Source organism: Sebastes umbrosus, chromosome 16 (genome assembly GCF_015220745.1).
Source record: "Sebastes umbrosus isolate fSebUmb1 chromosome 16, fSebUmb1.pri, whole genome shotgun sequence".
Classification (NCBI taxonomy): domain Eukaryota; kingdom Metazoa; phylum Chordata; class Actinopteri; order Perciformes; family Sebastidae; genus Sebastes; species Sebastes umbrosus.
In genome coordinates, this window is record NC_051284.1 from 20,737,810 (window position 1) to 20,757,573 (window position 19,764).

At 38.0% G+C, this 19,764-nt stretch overlaps 2 protein-coding genes across 11 annotated transcripts in view; one reads left to right on the forward strand and one right to left on the reverse strand.

The window, feature by feature from the left end:
- rnf144aa (ring finger protein 144aa) overlaps nucleotides 1-9,662 on the forward strand; it is a 39,125-nt gene extending 29,463 nt beyond the window's left edge. For all 3 annotated transcript variants that reach the window (XM_037746647.1, XM_037746646.1, XM_037746649.1), the window contains 3 exons: nucleotides 2,691-2,838; nucleotides 5,019-5,108; nucleotides 7,503-9,662. In XM_037746647.1, coding sequence (XP_037602575.1) covers nucleotides 2,691-2,838; nucleotides 5,019-5,108; nucleotides 7,503-7,634 — 370 coding nt within the window. In that variant the 3' untranslated portion in view covers nucleotides 7,635-9,662. The remainder of the gene's footprint in view (nucleotides 1-2,690; nucleotides 2,839-5,018; nucleotides 5,109-7,502) is intronic.
- The window catches only part of LOC119474569, a 192,824-nt gene continuing 180,819 nt past the window's right edge, over nucleotides 7,760-19,764 (reverse strand). For all 8 annotated transcript variants that reach the window (XM_037746656.1, XM_037746657.1, XM_037746655.1 and 5 more), the window contains 2 exons: nucleotides 12,420-12,504; nucleotides 7,760-8,001 (listed from right to left, as the gene is read on the reverse strand). In XM_037746656.1, the coding sequence (XP_037602584.1) occupies nucleotides 7,962-8,001; nucleotides 12,420-12,504 (125 nt within the window). In that variant the 3' untranslated portion in view covers nucleotides 7,760-7,961. The remainder of the gene's footprint in view (nucleotides 8,002-12,419; nucleotides 12,505-19,764) is intronic.

Consider the following 19,764-nt stretch of genomic DNA (forward strand, 5'->3'; position numbering starts at 1 on the left):
CACAAGGTGCTGCGAACATACAAATGAATAGGCTACAGTATACGCCTACTTGTCAAACTAAGAAAACAGTCTGCTTTGATGACGGACTTCTGTCTTCTTTTTCTGATTTCCTGTGGCTGGGTCATCTGCAGTGTGTCGCACCTGTTTTACCCAAATCTCTGCAAATCTCTGCGTAGGGAAGGAAGTGGTCCATTTACTGAGATGAACAGCAGCGTGGAGACGTTCATCACGTATACTAGATGCGGTGTCGTCTTGATTGTTGTTTGCACTGTAGATGATTCGCTCTCGTCTGCGTTATCATGTACTGCTTTAGCAGGACGTGAATGTTGTATCAATAAATTACAGCACCCTCGTTCTCACCCCCCCTCCCCAGTGCCGTCCCGTGCGTCAGCCAGTCTGGATGCTCTCCACGTTGTTTTTACGCATTGCAAAAATGCACTGTAATGGCAGGTAAATCCCTGATTTTAGAAAAGCTAAATAGAATATCAACATACTGTATGTCAAAGCAGCAACAGAAATACGTCTTGACAACACGGTGCGAATATATGAGAACTGCGAGGAGAGGAAGAGAGAGTGAGGCAGTGTCTGGATGAGCCATGACCGCAGGTTATAGTTTATAATGATACAGGGCAGTGAGGATACAGCCGTTTCATACAGGAAACGAGCGAGGATCTACCAATACACATTCACCCTGCAGAGGTTTATATGAGACAGTATTAAAAATATATTAATAATTTATATTTATAATTTCCATTGCAGTTAAACTGAAGGGACCCCCACTTCCCCATACTTAATAAATATTTTTATTTCATATCGTGTATTGGTGAAGTAGCATTAATCACTATGAGGGGGATACATTTTATCCCCACTAGAGATAAAATAATTCAGCAAAGGCAGGGGTATAAAGACCAGAGGGGTGGTAAATCAAGCTTACAGTAAGAGGCTGAGCTCCTATGAAAATACTGTTGCATTTGAAATTCTTGTTTTACCAATTTCTCTCTCATCTATTATTTATCAGATCTGATATTAGAATATCAGATGTGTTTCTCTCTTACCTCTGTAATCTGACCTCGACATACCTCATACTCTGATTAACACATTCATACATGCTTCTCTGCTAAATCTGCAACTGTTTTGATAATCCACTTATCATTTAAGACACTTTTTAAAGCTAAAATACCAAAAATCTCTAGTTTTAGCTTCTCATATGTGGATATTTGCTGGTTTTCTTGGTCTTTTATGATATTAAACTAAATACATTTGAGTTTTAGACTCTTGGTTGCAAAAATCAAACATGTCAACTTGGGCTTTTAGAAAAAGTGATGGCCATTATACACTTTTTTGTTATGTTATGGACCACAAGAGAAAATAATTAACAGATTAACCAGTAAAGTAGTAACTAGAGGATACAAAATATAATAAAAATATCATCTGAAATAAGTCAAGAGTGTAATGTTATATGTTTAAATTAAGTTGCAGGTGATTATTAGCATATTAAAAACTTGAATGTTTAACTGTGTAAACATATGAATCATTTTTTTTAACAACAAAGAGCAAAAATATATACCTGAGTCATCACTTTATTCAAAGTTTTATTACATCGTCGGTTGAAAGTGTTACACAACAGCAGTATCCACTCCAGTAATAATTTGTCTAAACGTTTTTACTACCTCTTCAACCTTCAAAAAGATATTCATTCATCCTGTTTTGGTATGTTTCTTTGGCAAGCTTCTGCAGATCCCTGGAAATGATATTAAGTGTCTTAGAACTGGAGTAGCAATACATACGTCATTTTCAGCTGAGCTCACCTGACTGGAGTTCTGAACCATTTGTCAATATACAGCATGATTCACTCAGTGAGTCTTTAATATAGACTGACAACTTGCCTGGCTGGCGCTTTTGCAGCCACTGTTCAGTTGAGCATCAGCCAGGCCTCAAGCACAAATTAATAGGCAGATATAAAACAATCGGCTGAAACTAAACTGCAGTACAGCAGTCTGGGATGGGCTTTTAAGGATACAGGATCTGCCCGTGAGGTTGGAACAGGGCTGCCCGGAGACATATGCGGCTGACCCGTTTTCTTTGCGATATCCTCTTACTCTGGAAACGTCATTAGCTCTGCAGAGCTTTCCACTATCTGCACAGGTTCAGCACCAAGCTCAAAGGCCACAGTGGAGGGAGAGAGGATTAGCAGGTCTGCTCTTAGTTGTAAAGAGCCTCAGTGATTGAACTACACCTGTTCACTGTAAGGATGTCTCTAAAAGCTTCATTCTGATTCTTCTTCACAAATGACAGCCCTCTCCGCTAGAAATGAATGGGCTTGTTAGTTGTCCTGGGACAATGCCCAGAATGACAGCTACCTGCTCACCTCAAGGTTTCTGGAGTCAGCACTTTACTGACAAAGGAGAAATGGATACTGACACCGACAGGAGGGAAGAATAAGAGTGTTGGAGGCAGTTCAATGCTATTTGGTGACTGGAGGTTTTTAGAAGAGTTGTCAGCTCCTAAACTAAAGCTATCCACGGTTTCACACAATCCTGTTACGCCAAAGACTGTAAATATTGATTGCTGCATTGAAGCAATCTCATCCCCAGTGTAAAGCGAATGTTAAGTGATTTTGGGATTTTATATCGTGTTTGGAATAAAAAAATCTCATCAGGCTTGTTTCTCTCTCTTCTTCCTCCTCCCAGCTCTTTCTATAAGAATGAAGAGGACGACGCACCAATCAAGCGCTGTCCTAAATGTAAAGTTTACATCGAGAGGGACGAGGGCTGTGCACAGATGATGTGCAAGAACTGCAAGCATGCCTTCTGCTGGTACTGTCTGGAGTCCCTGGATGTGAGTTGGTTCTTCATCATTTCTTTATTTCTTGATGTTGACTGCAATAGAAAGCAAGATGCATTTTTTTCTATCTCTATAAATCTCCACAGTTTAATATTTCAATACTGTGTTTGCACAATGGGCCTCATTCACTAATGTGTGCATAGAAATGTTCTTAAATAACCCACAGATTCATGTCACATGTGCACTGGCCAATTTTGTTCTTACCACTGAGCAGATGTTAGTGAATCAGAATCATTCCAAATTAACAGGCGCGTGACAGCGTACTGCCATGCCCCCATTTATCTATATAAGGAAATACATTTGCCTGGAGGTGGAAGGCAGAAAAGGTTCATTTTTCCAGTGTTTCCACGGGAGTGACGATGATAATAAAATAAGTTTGGGCTGCTCTATCTGAGGCAGTGAATTTGTTCAGGTTGTCCCCAGATATAGGCTACGGATGGTAATTTATTTCATAATTGTATTAGGTGCTGTACCAAATAGTTTGATGCTTCATTCATGGTGTTGACATTCAAATTCTAAATCAACATTTGAATTCTGCGAAGGTTGTTTTTTTTGCATGTCTACTCTTTCTGTTTAAACCGTTACACTATTTTCAGGTTACACTCATATTATTAGTTTTATACTATTTGTAGAATTAAATTCCAGTGGTGGCTGCGTAGGATTGTTTCCAACTCGTGCGATCCAAACATTTTCAATAACTCCAGAGCTTTGTAAAGTCAAAATTTATTTCATTTATATCATTTCTGAAATGTTTTTATTTAACGAAATATTCTGCTTCAATTGATATTTGTTGGCGTTTAGCCTTTCAAAAACTAAATTTTTACTGCGGTCAAAAAACTGTTTGTTATTTGCTACTATTATTTCCTTTTTTTAAGGTTGATGGCGTCATAAAATATGACAATAAGTAGAACAATGCCTGACGAAGATCTCTGTTTGATCGAAACGTTGCTTCATTAAAATTGTTGGGAGCTACCTGTGCAGTGTGCAGATCCTGTTTTCAGATTTTTTGCCTTGTGTTGATCCAGCACCTGTAAAAACCTTTCGGATGTGCGTGCCCCACAGCTTTTTTGTCATAAAATATGACGACAGACATTCAAAGCTTCATTGGAAAACCTGAATAGAAGCTTTGAAATATTTTTTAATTATGAAAATAATTGATGAGGATGAAAAAGCGTCAATTTCATAATTATTTAATACATTTGGCCAGTGCTTTAGTAAAATAACAGTTTTAAAAATTGTTTTCTATTAAAGCCTTTCTTAATGAATGTGGTTTTAATATGAGATGCATTTATTTAAAAGCATCTTATTTAAAGGTACAATTGACAACATTGATAACACTCAGCCACTAAATGTCGCATTCTCCCTCCCCCGTTCCATTGCATTTACTTCACAATAAGTTGTTGCCAGGCACTCACCGTCAACCTCAGCCATTTATCCGTGTTTTCCATACTAAGTGACGACACAGAGATACCAACGTCGTTTTACTATTGGCTCACAAACCTTGTTAGAAATGGCAACCAAACGTCAGATATCATCCCCGAATATAAACAAAACATTCATCTTGGACCCGCCAATTTTTTTTAAAAATCTTTTAAATGATTAATCCAGTCATAATTTCTCAGGAAAAGACATACTTTTATTCAGCATCTTTCTAAAAGCTCTGTGGATGTATTATTATTATTATTTTTTAATATTTATCTACATAAAAATGTTATCAATAAGACCTTTTAAAAGGTATGTGTTTACATTAAGACAGCCGGCCGGGCCTCCATCATTTGTGCACATGCATGGTCTGAGACAGTTCTAAATTTTGTTTGTTTGCATTTGTACAGTTTAAGCACAGATTTGTGAATGAGGCCCAATGTGATAATCATTGATGTAGACATCATTTGTCTCCCTGTGACAGCAATAGCTTTCATTATCGGGAAATTGTAGCTTAACCTTGGTCTTGATAAGAAAGTGATGAGATGTTTTTTTCTAGAAATTGAGCTTGGATAAGGGTGACTTATGAGCCATGGTGCCTTATGTAATCTTAATTGTGTGAGCGCAGACAACCGGACCACACAGGTCATTTAAAAAGCAATTTTCTCAGAACAGCTGCCCGTGTCTTTCAGACTGCTAATGGTCAATCTTTTATCTGTACTGCTGTGCATGTGTGTGCGTTTGTGTGACAGGACGACTTTCTCCTGATCCACTATGACAAAGGGCCCTGTCGGAACAAACTGGGCCACTCCAGGGCGTCGGTTATCTGGCACAGAACACAGGTGAGAAACACGCCTTCCTCCCCTCTCCTTTCTCTCCCTCTCCCCTTTCTCACACTCATTCAGGTCTCCCCCCCCCCTTTAAACCACACTGCAGCATGTGGCCATACACGTGCTCCCTGGTCCTGCTTCTTTCTCTCTTCCTGGCTCACACACTCGCATTCAGTGATGGACTAGCATTATCTTGACAGCACAATAGGAAAAGCACAGCTTGATCCGTGTGCAGCGACAAGTGCCTGGTGGTCAGTGTCCTGCTGTTTTCAACTAAGCCTATTATGTACACCTTTCACTTTATATATAAAAAAAAAAAAAAGGTTTACATAACCAATGTCCTTCTTTACCGATAGGTTACCAAATGAAATGACGGATTACATATAGAGGATTGGATATGACATGTCATTTCCCACATGTGAAATGGTGGATTACACATGATCGGGATTAGATAGGACGTGTGTTTTTAAGTCTTCGACACAGACCGAATCAGTTCCCAAATTTGCCTTCAGTATACCTCCTTAGCCAAATATTCTATTCATGGGGTGGCACGTCCCTTTGTCAACATTAGCATACACACTGGCATCTGTTGCCCAGTGGGGCAGACTGAGTCATATGATTACAGTTCAGCTGGTGGAAGCCAGCTATAGCATCACTGCTCTGTGTGCCTTTGTCTCTCTCTCTCTCTCTCCTCATTTCACCCCCCTCGCTTCTTCACATCTAAAAAGCTCCCTCATCCCCTGGTACAAGATGTACCAGGGGAAAACCTATCTTCTCCCAGTATGTATCTGAGAACATGGTCTATGTCAACAGTACAATCAAGGACGGTCATGTTCTAAATATCATGATGGTCTGTTAATCAGAGCACAGTGTGCTCAGTACACTGTGCTTTCATCTACAGCACACAGCCTGTGTACTGGCTTCAAGAGGGACAGTTGGTAATGTGTTCTTACACATTAACCTGTTTGCAAGCGATACCCCAGAAAGGTGTCTTTTTGCCCTCATAACAGGAGGAAAAAGCATTGCGCTATTATAAGTCACTGTGGCATGTGACTGCATGTTATGTATTCCATTTTGTGGCTCTGAACTTGCTGGTATCTGGCTCCCCCATGTGGTACATTTACTAACTTGCCATGCTCATAACAGTTGAGTTTTACCTTGATAATGTAATCATTGTAATGTTTTTTTAATCCATGATTAGTAAGGATATGTTAATATTTGTTCAGAGCATCGTGTGTTCACTACCCAAATTACAGATGTCCATCAACAGCTGGGACAGAGAAACAGTAAAGCTTTAATTCTCTCACTTTATAACTAGGGGTGCAAGAAAATATAGAGTATCGCAATATTATGTCATGTGATACTGTATCGATTTATTTTTAATTCAAAGTGCCTTAAATTGCCGAGTTACGTGGAAAACAAAAGCTTTCTGATGCTTTTAGAAGCAACTGTGCTGAAAAAGTTTTGTTTTGAGTGCCATCTGCAGGCCAACTTGCTGTATTGCATTTCATTGTAAGGATTCAAGGCAATAGCTTGTGAAACTGTAACACTTTATAAATAACCAATCAAATTTAGTTAATAGTTATTTTACTGTTAGCAAACCATGAAATTATAATTAATGTTTACTAATTATTAGTAATGCTATCATTTATGTTATTTTAGCGGTTTATTGTTGCACAAATAAAACATTTTATATTTATATTATAAGTATTTGTTAACGATAACAAAATGATTTGTAAACCTTTAAGAAATTGTTTGGTAAACATCTATAAATATTACATAGCCATTACATTTTTTTACTAATATCTATCTATAGGTTTGTAAACAGTCTATAAACATTATTTGGATGGCTATTATAAAGTTAGAATTGATGATTATAATACATTGTTAAATGGTTAATAAATACTTTGTGAAGCATCAATAAACATTATTTAGATAATCATTTGTCAATGGTTAATAATTGGTTTCTGGCTCATCTATCTATGTCATGTTTAGAGATGTTTTACAAATTATTTTTTAAGTTTAAAAATCATTTGGTAATCACAAACAAATACTTAATATAGTATATAAAATGTTATAATGTGTACAACAATAAACTGTTAATAAATAGTTTACTAATGTAATCAGAATGTAATTGTTATTTATATCAGATGTAATACAATTTCCCCAAACTAATGATAAAATAACAAATCATAGCATTACTAATAATTATTAATTATCATTTCATTGTTTGTTAACTGTAAAATAACTATTAACTATCAATTTACCATTTATAAATAATGGTTATTATAAAGTGTTACCAAAAAAGTAAGTAAGGCACTGATACTTGGTCCAGTACTACAGGATGATGCTGGTAAGTACGTGTTGTATTTACATGAATGTGTTTGTTCTGCTGTCTCCCTGCAGGTTGTGGGGATCTTTGCTGGCTTCGGCCTTCTCCTGCTGGTTGCCTCCCCCTTCCTCCTTCTGGCCACTCCCATCGTCCTCTGCTGCAAGTGCAAGTGCAGCAAAGGCGACGACGACCCGTTGCCAACCTAAACACGCCATCAGAGCTGGAGCGCAGCGCCGCTTCATGGATGGGCCATGTTTTATTTCCTTTTCACCCCCTTTATGTTTCTTCTCCTGCCACCAGCTTTGAGTGCTTCATTTTTTGGGGGGGGCTGCACCAGCCCCGGCTGCCGCTTCGGGATCCATCGCTCTGCATGAGAGAGGCATGGTTGAAAAGCGACCCCACACCTTGGCCTGGAGAGAGTTGCAGGATCAAAGGTCAGAGGAGGTCAGACTTGTCTAATGGCCACGGTGTCCGTGTGTTAGACGTTGGTGGTTTGGGGACGTGGAGGAAGTCTGGGACACTTCAGGTGGTCCTTAGTTGTGGGTTACTGTGGTGTGGTATCTTGGCGGGTCACTGCAAACAAAGGAAAAATCAAAGTTAAATGCTTTTCTCTTGTATTGACAATATAATGCAGGAGCCACCTTAGAAAGAACTTTTTACTTTATCGCTCTGTTTTGTCGGTTTGTCGTACGCAACAAAAGCTTTTTTCCCCCACCACCACACTCGATGTAGCTCTACAGATTCAGTCAGTAGCATTAGAGTTACACCACGCATGATTGGTGTTCACTCGATTTGCACACAGAACATGATTCCTACGTCATGTTCGCGACTGAGGTAGAGATAGGAGGCTGTTGTCACTCAACTCAATGTACAGCACGTCCTTCTTGATGATGTCAATGTTTTATAACCTGTTGCTTTTAATAGAACTGTGCTCAGAGTAGTGTCTGTGTGTTGTACTTTTGAGTGTTTTCCAAACTGTAAGGTACACTTATTAAAGGGGATTGCCACTCAAATCTAAAAAATACACTTATTTTCTGCGGTCGAGCAACAATGGAGAGAAGTTTTGTTACAATTTCAGCTTGTGTTTTTCATTATCAACATGTCTCGAATTCATTCTCTTTGACACACCTCCAGACATTATACATCTTTATGAGAGTGTGTTTCTGAAAGATGTCACACAGATTTTTATGATCCTAGATGCAGAAATTTCCAAATTGAGTGGTACTCCCCTTGAGTTCAACATTAATTTAAAATCTTTAGAGGACCATTTTAATACTACACTTAAAGAGATGTCACTCCTGTAATTCTCAGTTCCCCTAGGTGGTGGTTTAGCCAAATAAGAATGAATAGCCTTAAATTGAGAAGAGCCAAAATCAGGCATGTCCCCCTGTGCATTAAAAAGAGTTAAAGTCCAAATAATCCCAGGGAGAGCATGTTGAACAGCATTACAAACAGTCAGTGAAGCCCTTTATATTCAATGATTCTATGATGTCATCCATATGCCACACTGTTAATAGCCATACTGTACAAAAAACTGTCCTAACCTGATGTTTTGTGTGACCTGGGGCCTGTATTTCCTAAGTCTTTTTGAGCAGGAGAGCCGCATCATCATCATCAACGATCTGAAGCTTAACTCCGATCTGAGGATCTGTAATACGAAGCAGGATTTGGGGTTAGCCAGGTAACTTCAAGGTTAACCCAGGTTTTTCAGTACTACGACGGTGGTTCACTTCTTACCGGGGTAGATCGCCATGGTAACTTATGCTGAATAGCTAACCTGCTCTGCAGCAGGTTAAGTTCCTGATAAGAGATCAACTCGTATAAAAGCCTACTGCCAATAAAAGATTGGTGCGCAGATCGTATGATAAAATTACACAAATACAAAGAAGTTTTAAGTCATAATGCAACACAGTTTAAACTGACAAATGCAGGAAGGACAGCTGGATTTATGCTATGGGTGTTTACCGCTTCGAATTATGCTTTTATATTAATTTTTTTAATTGCTCCCAAGTCCATTTTGCACCACTGAAGTCGTGGACGCAGCTGAAAGATGGCACGCCATTAACAATAGCATAATGTAGGCTACTGTATTCTATTCATTCATCCTGTTTTGAAAGCTATTTATATATCACTGCCCCATCCAGACAAATATATCTGACTTTTGAGTATCCCGTTAAATTAATAAATCTGTTAATTTACGCATTCACACATCGTCAATTGAGTCTGGATCATGTGTTTAACTTCTTTGTATTTGTCTAATATAGTTTACTCTTCCTTTGTAAAATGTGCCGCTCTGCTGACTGTAGATTTGTCCATGTTTTTGATTGGTCATATGCACCGCACCTTTTATATGAACGCGCTCATAGCCAGATTGAGAAACCCTGGGTTGATTTACCGAGTTGATAACTAACCTTTGTAGGACCGCATAGCGTGACTGCAGTTGTTAGGGTTAGTTAAGCCAGATAACGAGAAGATTCCCTGGGTATGTTGAACTCACTTCGTAGTACAGGCCTCAGATCTCCCGTGCTTTGAGACTTAACAAATACCTGCCCAACTTGCAAACTTGCATATGTTAGTGGTCCGAGTGTCGATGTTTTGTTTTGTTGGTAGTTAGACCTCCAACAACAAGCAGCTATTCCCTGCAAAGGGGCATTAGAAAAAGCCTATAGAGTAAATAAAAAAAGAATGATCCGTTTTTGGGCACACAATTAAGAAGCTGCTCTATACTATATCACTTTATCTATGCAAGTTTGTACATTACCATTTCTTAAGAGGCTATTGATTGGTCATAATCAACTGTATGTCATGAGTAGGTTTATCTAGTGAAAGCTGCAGAATGTCACCATATACGTACGCGCATATCATGGCTTTATTTAATCAGGGAGTTATTTAGAAACTATCCGTTTTATTTTCATCTTTTGTGTTGCTGTTAACTGTCTTTTTAGCTATGTTTTAAAGTTTGTGAGCTTGAAAACCAGGACAGCGTTTGGCCATTTTTTCATTTGTTAATGTCTCAGCTTCACAAAAAAAGTGAACCTATGTTAAGTTCGTAAAGGAACAAAGGTTGAAACTATTTTGTTATAAACAAATTATTTCAGTGTGTTCTGTCGAATCATGTTTTTGTTACCATGCATAGCCATTCAGATGTTTTGAATAAGCCATTTACTACTGCTTACTTTCCCCTTCCCTCTGGTGTAATTTACCAGTGTTTATGTAGCATTTCATAAGAAGTGTGGCTACGGTTACCAAAAACGTCAATCAATAGTTAACAACAGTAGCTAATCTGCAACTCACTCCAGTTGTCATAAATTTAGCTCCGACATCGAGTAGGAGAATCCGAATTATTAGTAGCCTTAAATTTTGACTACCTTACCTGTAGCCTTTGTTGCTTTTCGCTGACCTCACCTACTGTATGAGTGTGATAATTTGATATCAAAGCCAGTCCAATTTTCTACTTTTGAAGTTTGGTGCTTTCCCCCAAACATAGTTAAATCCCTTCAAGCTTTTGTTGTTTTTATGACAATCGTGCCAAGCAGATTTCCTGGAAGGGATAAGGAAACGGAGCTGTCTACTGTATGTGCATTTTGACCATGTATTTGTAATGTATTAACAGTTTTTACAGGGTGGAAAACTATTTTAATGCTTCTTTATGTAAACGCTGCACTGTATATGGGTTTTCATTGTTTTACTTCTTGATATGATCTGTGACGTGTGTGTGGTATGGTGCCTGCTGTGTTTAACAGAGGAGTTTAGCAAACTGAAGTCAATGTCTACTCGATAGAAAAGTCAATACATATGAGAGATTGCAACTGTACTTTTTAAGGGGTTTCACAATTTAATGTTGTCAGGGCTCTGATATCACCAGGATAATTTCAAATAGTGCAAAAATATTCATTTAAACACAAAACTCATCAAAGTCTTGAGCAGGCACAAACTAACTAAAGTCGAACAAAATCATCGCCACTTCCATTTTTTTCTTTTTTACACAACATTCTCCTTTACCTATGTTTGCTGGCACCACTGAACAGGTACATACTGTATTATGCAACAAACATAAAAGGGCCAAACAGCAAACATTACAATCACTGCAGTGTCGAATTGCATATTGTTTTCTACCCTAGAGGTTTGTCAGGGCTCAATATAAAGGCCTATATAACCCCTTAAGCAGATGAAACATCAGCACAGGTGTTGGAAAAGGACAGTTTGACCGAGTTAAGGGCTTGCTTCTACGATTTGGCCCTTAAATGAGAAGCAAGGTCAAGTTTATTTTACAAAAAGCTCAAGATCTACTTCGCAACTATCCTAAGATCAAGTTTGGATACGAGCAGCAATTTATATTTTATAACCGGTTGTGTCAAGAGATGAAGCTGCATGATTTTTCTCTGACTTCTACATGTTAAATAAGTAGCCTCTAAAGATCTTTGGAATGGTAGCGCTATCACTCAGCTGTCTGTTTTTTTATTTTTAGTTTGGAAAAATATGTTTTGATGTTCAGCCATATGATAAACAGCGTTGGTCGGCCTTCCTCAATTCAGCAGGTTGGCTTCATGTGTCTGTTACTTTTTTGTTGATTTTTGTTTTTATACACCTGTTTTACATCATAGATTGTTGTATTTGCATTATCTGTTTTAAGAATTCTTTAATTCTTCAGACCTGATTGGTCAATTAAATTTCAATCAGTCACCTCAGTAAGTGGATTATTGTCCGAGGGGATGCTGTCTCTATGCCAGACTTGTGTATTTAGAGATGGTAAACAATGTCTCTAGTTAAGGCAGTAATTGAAAGTTAATTGACCTGGGTGATACAAAGATAAACATTGTAAAATGGCATATTCGGATCAGTTCTGTACTTAGACTCAGCATTTCAGTATATCTACAGTTCCACTAACACTGTGACACCAGGTATTAAAGGTTGTTGTTTTTGTGATTCTGCATTCTTCATTCAATCACACCAGTGTGTTGAGATGTTACAATTTTGCATGTTCAACATACCATAAAGTCTTGTGGTCCATTTGGTTCGAAATGGCTCCCTCTGGTGTTGAAAGTGTATAGTTCTCCTTTCCATTAACAGCGAGACCTGTAGCAGGGTATTATGCAGGAATCCACAAGTTAAATTTAATACCTTTTAATTCAAGATCTCAACACCAACTCCAGTTCTGAACCCCTGGTATAATATGGCACAAAAAGTCATAGTATAGTCTGCCATGAGAATTTCATAAAAATGTCATAAAAAACATTATAGTAGTATGTCCAAAAAAATCATAAAGAAGTAATAGTATAGTATGTCCAAAGAAAAAGTCATAATATAATATGTTGAAAAATGCCAAAAAAATAAGTCATACTATAGCATAGTGGAAACTAGGGCTATCAAAAGATTAATATATTTTATATTTATTATATATATTTAATATCAATCAATCGCAAATTTATCGCATTTTTTTATCTGTTCAAAATGTACCTTAAATAAAGATTTATCAGGTATTTAACACTCTTATCAACATGGGAGTGGGCAAATATGGAAATTATTATTGGAAACAACACAAAACAATGACAAATATTGTCCAGAAGCCCTCACAGGTAGGGGAGAGTGGGGTAAGATGAGCCAATTTTTACTTATGCTGTCCTCGAGGTTAGGAAAAATGAGACAGAAGCAGAATGAAAACTTGAACCTTAAATTCAGGATCTCTCCTATCAAATGAAATGATCAGCATGCATCCATCACAAAGCTGTCTGGAAAAAATGACCTTCCCAAAAAAAGTGCTCCTGTGGCTCAACTTGCCCCAGGTAAGGGGTAAGTTGAGCCATCGTGGGGTAAACTGGACATCTGAGTTTTTAAGTTTAAACCTCAGCATAAGTGTGTTAACAAACAGTTTCACAGTTATGAACTTGTGAGAACAAACCACCTGTGAGTTTCAAGACCATTGAACAATCAGAACAGTCATTCAATATTCGACAATATTCCAGTCGTCAAGGTTGCAGTGAAATATGAACTGTTGCTCCCTCCTTGCAGTTCCTCCAGCCTTTTGAGGTTGAGGTAGCTCCTTCAGCACATCACTCAGTGGAAAAGATGCCTCATCCTTTTCCTTGAATACAAAGGTGGGCTTCTCACGTCAAGTGTTCCCCCGGATTCTTCTGAGAAATCTTGCACTCACTTCGTTGCCCTCCAGGCTCTCAACCAAGCCAATGTAATGGTAGCTTCTGCCTTTGGATACAAAGTTTACTATGACAAAGTCACCAACTGACAGATCTGAGATGTCTGATTCACTTCTCTCATCATTAGAACTCTCATGCTCAGAAGTGTCATCAAATGGGATGGCATCACACTCTCCTCAGAACTGCTGTACGCTGTGATTTTCGTCTTGGTCTTTGGTTTGACCTAGGCCTACCTGCTAAACCCTGCTCTTTCCAGTTGTTGGGGACAGGAAGGTTGTTCTTTCTGCCAATTCCAATGCCAGTTCACAGCATTTCTTTGGAGTAAGGCCGTGGAACTGTTCAGCCAGCTTCTTGATATGGTCTGCAAGCTCCTTCTCTACCTCCTCTGTGAGGACCCTCTTTGCCTCTGCTGTTCCACTATAACCAACTGTTTTTACTTCCTTTATCTCCCTCTTCTATAAAGGTTAACACATAAAAAAAATCAAACCAAGTTGTGTAACACTCAACAGTAATACCATTTTATACATCAGAGAATTCATTTGGTTAATTTATGGTGGGGTAAGTTGAGCCAGTGGCTCGGAATAATAGTAGAATATTAGTGAGCCAGTGGCTCAACTTACCCCATAGCCTTTGGCTCACTTTGCCCCACAGCTACCATTTTGGAAAAAATGGCCCAGTTTAGCAATTCAGGCTAATCTTTAGCGAAGGGATTAACATGGTGTTATATCTTAGTAAATCACCAACATGTATAATATATTTTTTTAGACCTGGATAAATTTGCTTTGACCTAACATTCATTATTCCTGACATGCAGAAAATTTACTTTGATAGGGAAAAAACTGTTTTTGGTGTAAAAAAGTACTTACTACTTCTCCCATGTGCTTGACTCCATCACAGCAAGATAGAAATGATGGGTACTTCCTGAATTTATGGTCACATGACAAAACATAATCACAGTTGCCAAGATACAGGGGGTGGGTCAACTTACCCACTGGCTCATTTTACCCCACTCTCCCCTACTGCATTTAACATGAAAAAATCATAAGGTGGCAAACTCAAGCCCAACAGGCAACAACAACTGTCAGTGTGCTGACTTGACTATGACTTGCCCCAAACAGCATGTGATTATCATAAAGTGGGCATGTAAACTTTCGTATGATGCCAGTATCTTCACTAACTTTAAAACTGAGCCTGTTAAAACCTCCAAAAGATCGGTGCATTAATGCGTTCAAGGAATTAGTGGCATTAAAACAAATTTGCGACTTTGACAGCCCTAGTGGAAACAGCTTGAAGTGATCACAGTAACAGTGATCATCAGCTTCTATGGATAAAAAAGCTTGGGACAGAATCATTCCTATACAAATGCTGTTAATTATACTGCTCCTATTTTTGCTTATAATAATAAAGTAATCCTCTTACAATGTTTATTTAGGGTCTTTTCATAAATGACAAAATATGGAAAATAATTTTAAAACTATGTTAGACTAATGTTAATTGAATTTTTGTTTTGTTTTTTACTTTACTCCCTTGATATTTTGCCTCGCAGACCATCTACTTTCCGGCAAGATACCCGTTTATTGACTATGATATCAACGTGCACACAGCACGTTGATATCACTATGAAAACTATGACTTTTTTTCTACATACTATACTATGACTTTTATGACTTTTTTCGACATATCATATGACTTTTTTTCGACATACTATACTGACTTTTTTTGATAAATTTTTCGACATACTATACCATGAATTTTTTACAAAAAGATTTTCGACCTACTATACTATGCCTTTTTTTTCATTAAATTTTTCGACATACTATACTGACTTTTTTTTCATTAAATTTTTCGACATACTATACCATGACTTTTTTTACAAAAACATTTTCGACCTACAATACTGACTTTTTTTTCATTAAATTTTCGACATACTATACTATGACTTTTTTTCATGAACTTTTTCGACAAACTATACTATGACTTTTTTTGATAAATTTTTCGACATATTATACTATAACTTTTTTTGATACATTTTTCGACATATTATACTATAACTTTTTTTGATACATTTTTCGACATACTATACTATGACTTTTTTTTCATAAAATTTTCGACATACTATTATATGACTTTTTTTCATGAAACTTTTCAACATACTATACCATGACTTTTTTTCATGACATTTTTCGACATACTATACTATGATTTTTTTTCCATGAAAGCTTTTAACATACTATACTACGACTTTTTTACATAACATTTTAGACATACTATACTATGACTTTTTTCGAGGAATTTTTCGGCCTACTATGCTATGACTTTAATTAAATTTTTCGACATACTATACTATTCATTTTTTTCAGGAAATTTTTTAACATATTATACTATGACTTTTTTTCAGGAAATTTTTCGACATACAATACTATGACTTATTTTACAAAAAATGTTGACATGCTATACTATGACTTTTTTTCATGAAATTTTTTCGACATACTATACTATTGTAAGGGATTTACAAATGGAACAGGTTTGGTTATTAGCTAATTTAATAAATAATATTCATAGAATTATTATTATTAATAAGAATTATTAATCAACATTAATAATGAACAGGGCACCACCCTGGAATCAGGGACCAATAACCAAAACGTTAATCCAGTCTCATAAGGGGATTGTTCACTCCAAATGAATTAAACACTACTTTACATTTAGGAGGTGAATAGCGAAGGGTGAATCCGAGCACTAACTCTCATAACCAGCCGTTATTACAATATGAATGCACAATAAACACAGACAACTGCTATTTAAAATAAGACCATTTATTTAAATACAGTAATCTTAATCAATAATAAACACTCTAACAACATTAATCTAAATCAATAGTTATTACAGCAGTAATTACTAATTAACAACACTTTTAATAAACAAATGGATGTCCTACAATGCAGCTCTAAGCCCTAAACTAGAATTAAACAAAACACAAAAGCAAAAGAAAATGTGTGTGTAAGAGAGAGAGAGAGATGTGTGTGTGAAAGCAAATGTGTATGTGTTGAGGTGTGAAAGAGGAGTGTCTATATGTGTGTGTGTGGTGTGGGAAGAGCAAAGGACGCCCTCAGTGGACGTCACCACGTAAGCGGTGACGTCACCACGTAAGCGGTTACGTCACGTAAGGGGGGGGGGGGGGTTTTGCTCGAACGTTACAGATCACGCCCAAACGGGATGTGAAAGTCCCGCGTGATCAGTAAGGTGGGAACGTGAGGAGGCGTATCTACGTGTGTGTGTGTGTGTGTGGGAGGAGCAAGGGAAACCCCGAGGCGGCGTCACCACGTAAGCGGTTACGTCACGAGGGAGGAGGTGCTCTGGTGGCGGTAGCGCCACGGAAATCACCGACTGCGTACGAACGGGACGGGGACTTTTTCTTGCTGTCAGTGTGATATGTGTATGTATCATATCGTTATTAGTATGATGTGAAGTTGATTTGAGACCTGTTTATACTTTCATTCGTAAATGACAAATACAGTCTACACCCAGGTCGAACCCATTCAACTGTGGCAAACTGTGATCAAGTCAGATTAACTTGTGATACAGCATCTGTAGGCTATCTACCAGCGATCATGTTTTATATTCAATGCTACAGTCATTAATCTCTCTCATCACAACGCTGTTTTTCACTGTGCAGCACATTCACCCAGATTACACTGCCACGGAAACAACACACATACCTGACTCGATTCCCAGTATTAATTACTTTAGGAAACGTTAATAAATTAATGAAAAATAATACTATCTGAATGCATCTAAAATGTGAGAAAATTAAGGTATAATATATTGAAGCCATACAATATAATTTCTTTACAATTTATTCTATCAATACTAGCTGCCTTTTCTATGTTGCATCATTAAGACCCACCGAAATCAGATAACAGCATATGCATCACTATGGTGTGCAAAGTACTAATTGTACATATCAACAACGTGCCCAAATTCTAGTTCAAATAGGTTTCTTCAATATAGGCTCTGTATTTTGACACAGACATACGTACATAGACTTAATCATTACTATGACAGAAGGAAAGACAACAATCATCATTAGTGATTCAAAATCAGCGTTGTTGGTTAACTACGTTATGTGTACACATATGGGGAATTTGACTGTTCTTTTTTTGTATCGCTCTCAGTGTAGCCTACTTACACGTAAATAGACATCACAGCTAAGAACAAAGACCACACGGTTGAACACATAAAGTTAAATAATAGACAGGACTGTATGTGCGTAGTTTTTCAACATGCTGTCTCGATAACGTTAGTTGCAAAAATTGGAGTTAACAGTGTAATCTGGGTGAATGTGCTGCACAGTGAAAAACAGCGTTGTGATGAGAGAGATTAATGACTGTAGCATTGAATATAAAACCTGATCGATGGTAGATAGCCTACAGATGCTGTATCACAGGTTGATCTGAGCGGTCACAGTTTGCCACAGCAGCATCTCCACGCTTCTGCGGTGGAGCTGGTGTAAAGTTTAAACATCATACGGTATATTACAGGCTGTATGAAAGTATGAACAGGCCTCAAATCAACTTGACATCAGATTAATAACGATATACGCAGGCATTGTCTCCTACCACCTACTTTACTCTTGCCCTCAGAGCGGCATCATAACAGCAGCCTAACGCACGTGAAATTAATTTCCCAGCAAACTGTTCCGTTAGTAATCTTTCAAAAGATACCGACACATGAATGTGATAGAGAGACGAAGAGATCAATATGTTTATTTTCAGGTGAATCGACAGGGGTCCTGATAGGCCACTCCTACCACACATCTGTATAATCTGTACCTGTACAATTAGTACTTTGCACACCATAGTGATGCATATGCTGTTATCTGATTTCGGTGGGTCTTAATGATGCAACATAGAAAAGGCAGCTAGTATTGATAGAATAAATTGTAAAGAAATTATATTGTATGGCTTCAATATATTATACCTTAATTTTCTCACATTTTAGATGCATTCAGATAGTATTATTTTTCATTAATTTATTAACGTTTCCTAAAGTAATTAATAGTGGGAATCGAGGCAGGTATGTGTGTTGTTTCCGTGGCAGTGTAATCTGGGTGAATGTGCTGCACAGTGAAAAACAGCGTTGTGATGAGAGAGATTAATGACTGTAGCATTGAATATAAAACATGATCGCTGGTAGATAGCCTACAGATGTTGTATCACAAGTTAATCTGACTTGATCACAGTTTGCCACAGTTGAATGGGTTCGACCTGGGTGTAGACTGTATTTGTCATTTACGAATGAAAGTATAAACAGGTCTCAAATCAACTTCACATCATACTAATAATGATATGATACATACACATATCACACTGACAGCAAGAAAAAGTTTTAAATGATTTATTGACGTTGGCAGTGTTTTCAACAGGCATCGACAAAGTCACCTACTTTACCATTCTCATGTCCTCGCGCTGAGATTGGCGTCGCTACCACAGCCTCACGTCCGCGTGATGACTGTTCTAGCAAACTGTTCTGGTCGTAATGTTTCAAATGACACCGACAAAACAATCGGATAGAAAGGAGAAGCGGGAGTGAATCGACAGGGGTCCTGATAGGCCACTCCTACCACACATCTGCACGGGAATATCACCAGTTAATTCAGCCACCAGTTAATCTTGCACACCGGCAAACTCACGTTAGTCAACCGTGCACTGGTCTTTTAATAATAAACTACAGCTACAGATCTTCACGTTTGGCAGGAGCTAACACAAGAAGCACACAGTAATCAGACAGTCAGCAACAGTAAACAAAGCAAAATAAACAAGCAAAGCAAGTTAAATAAACAAAGCGAACAGACGGACTCGGCGGTCCGTACGTTCAGTATAAATCAACAATAGTTATTAACTTATTGGAATATACAATCTCACTAGTCTCTGCCCAGACACAAGCCTCTTACTTGAATCGCTTCTTCGGAGCGATAGTGGAGTAGATCGTCGTTAGTTGGTCCGGCGGCGTCGCGCAGGCTCGGACAATAACGGGCTGTTATGATGCTCGTCAGCTGATGAACGGCAGAGCTGGCTCTCCGTGTGGCAGCGGATGGAAGCAGCTGATGTGAAGACGGCGGGGCGATCGTCTCTTCCTTGGTGAAGGACGCGGATCCGGGTCTTCCTTCTATAGGTATGGCGGT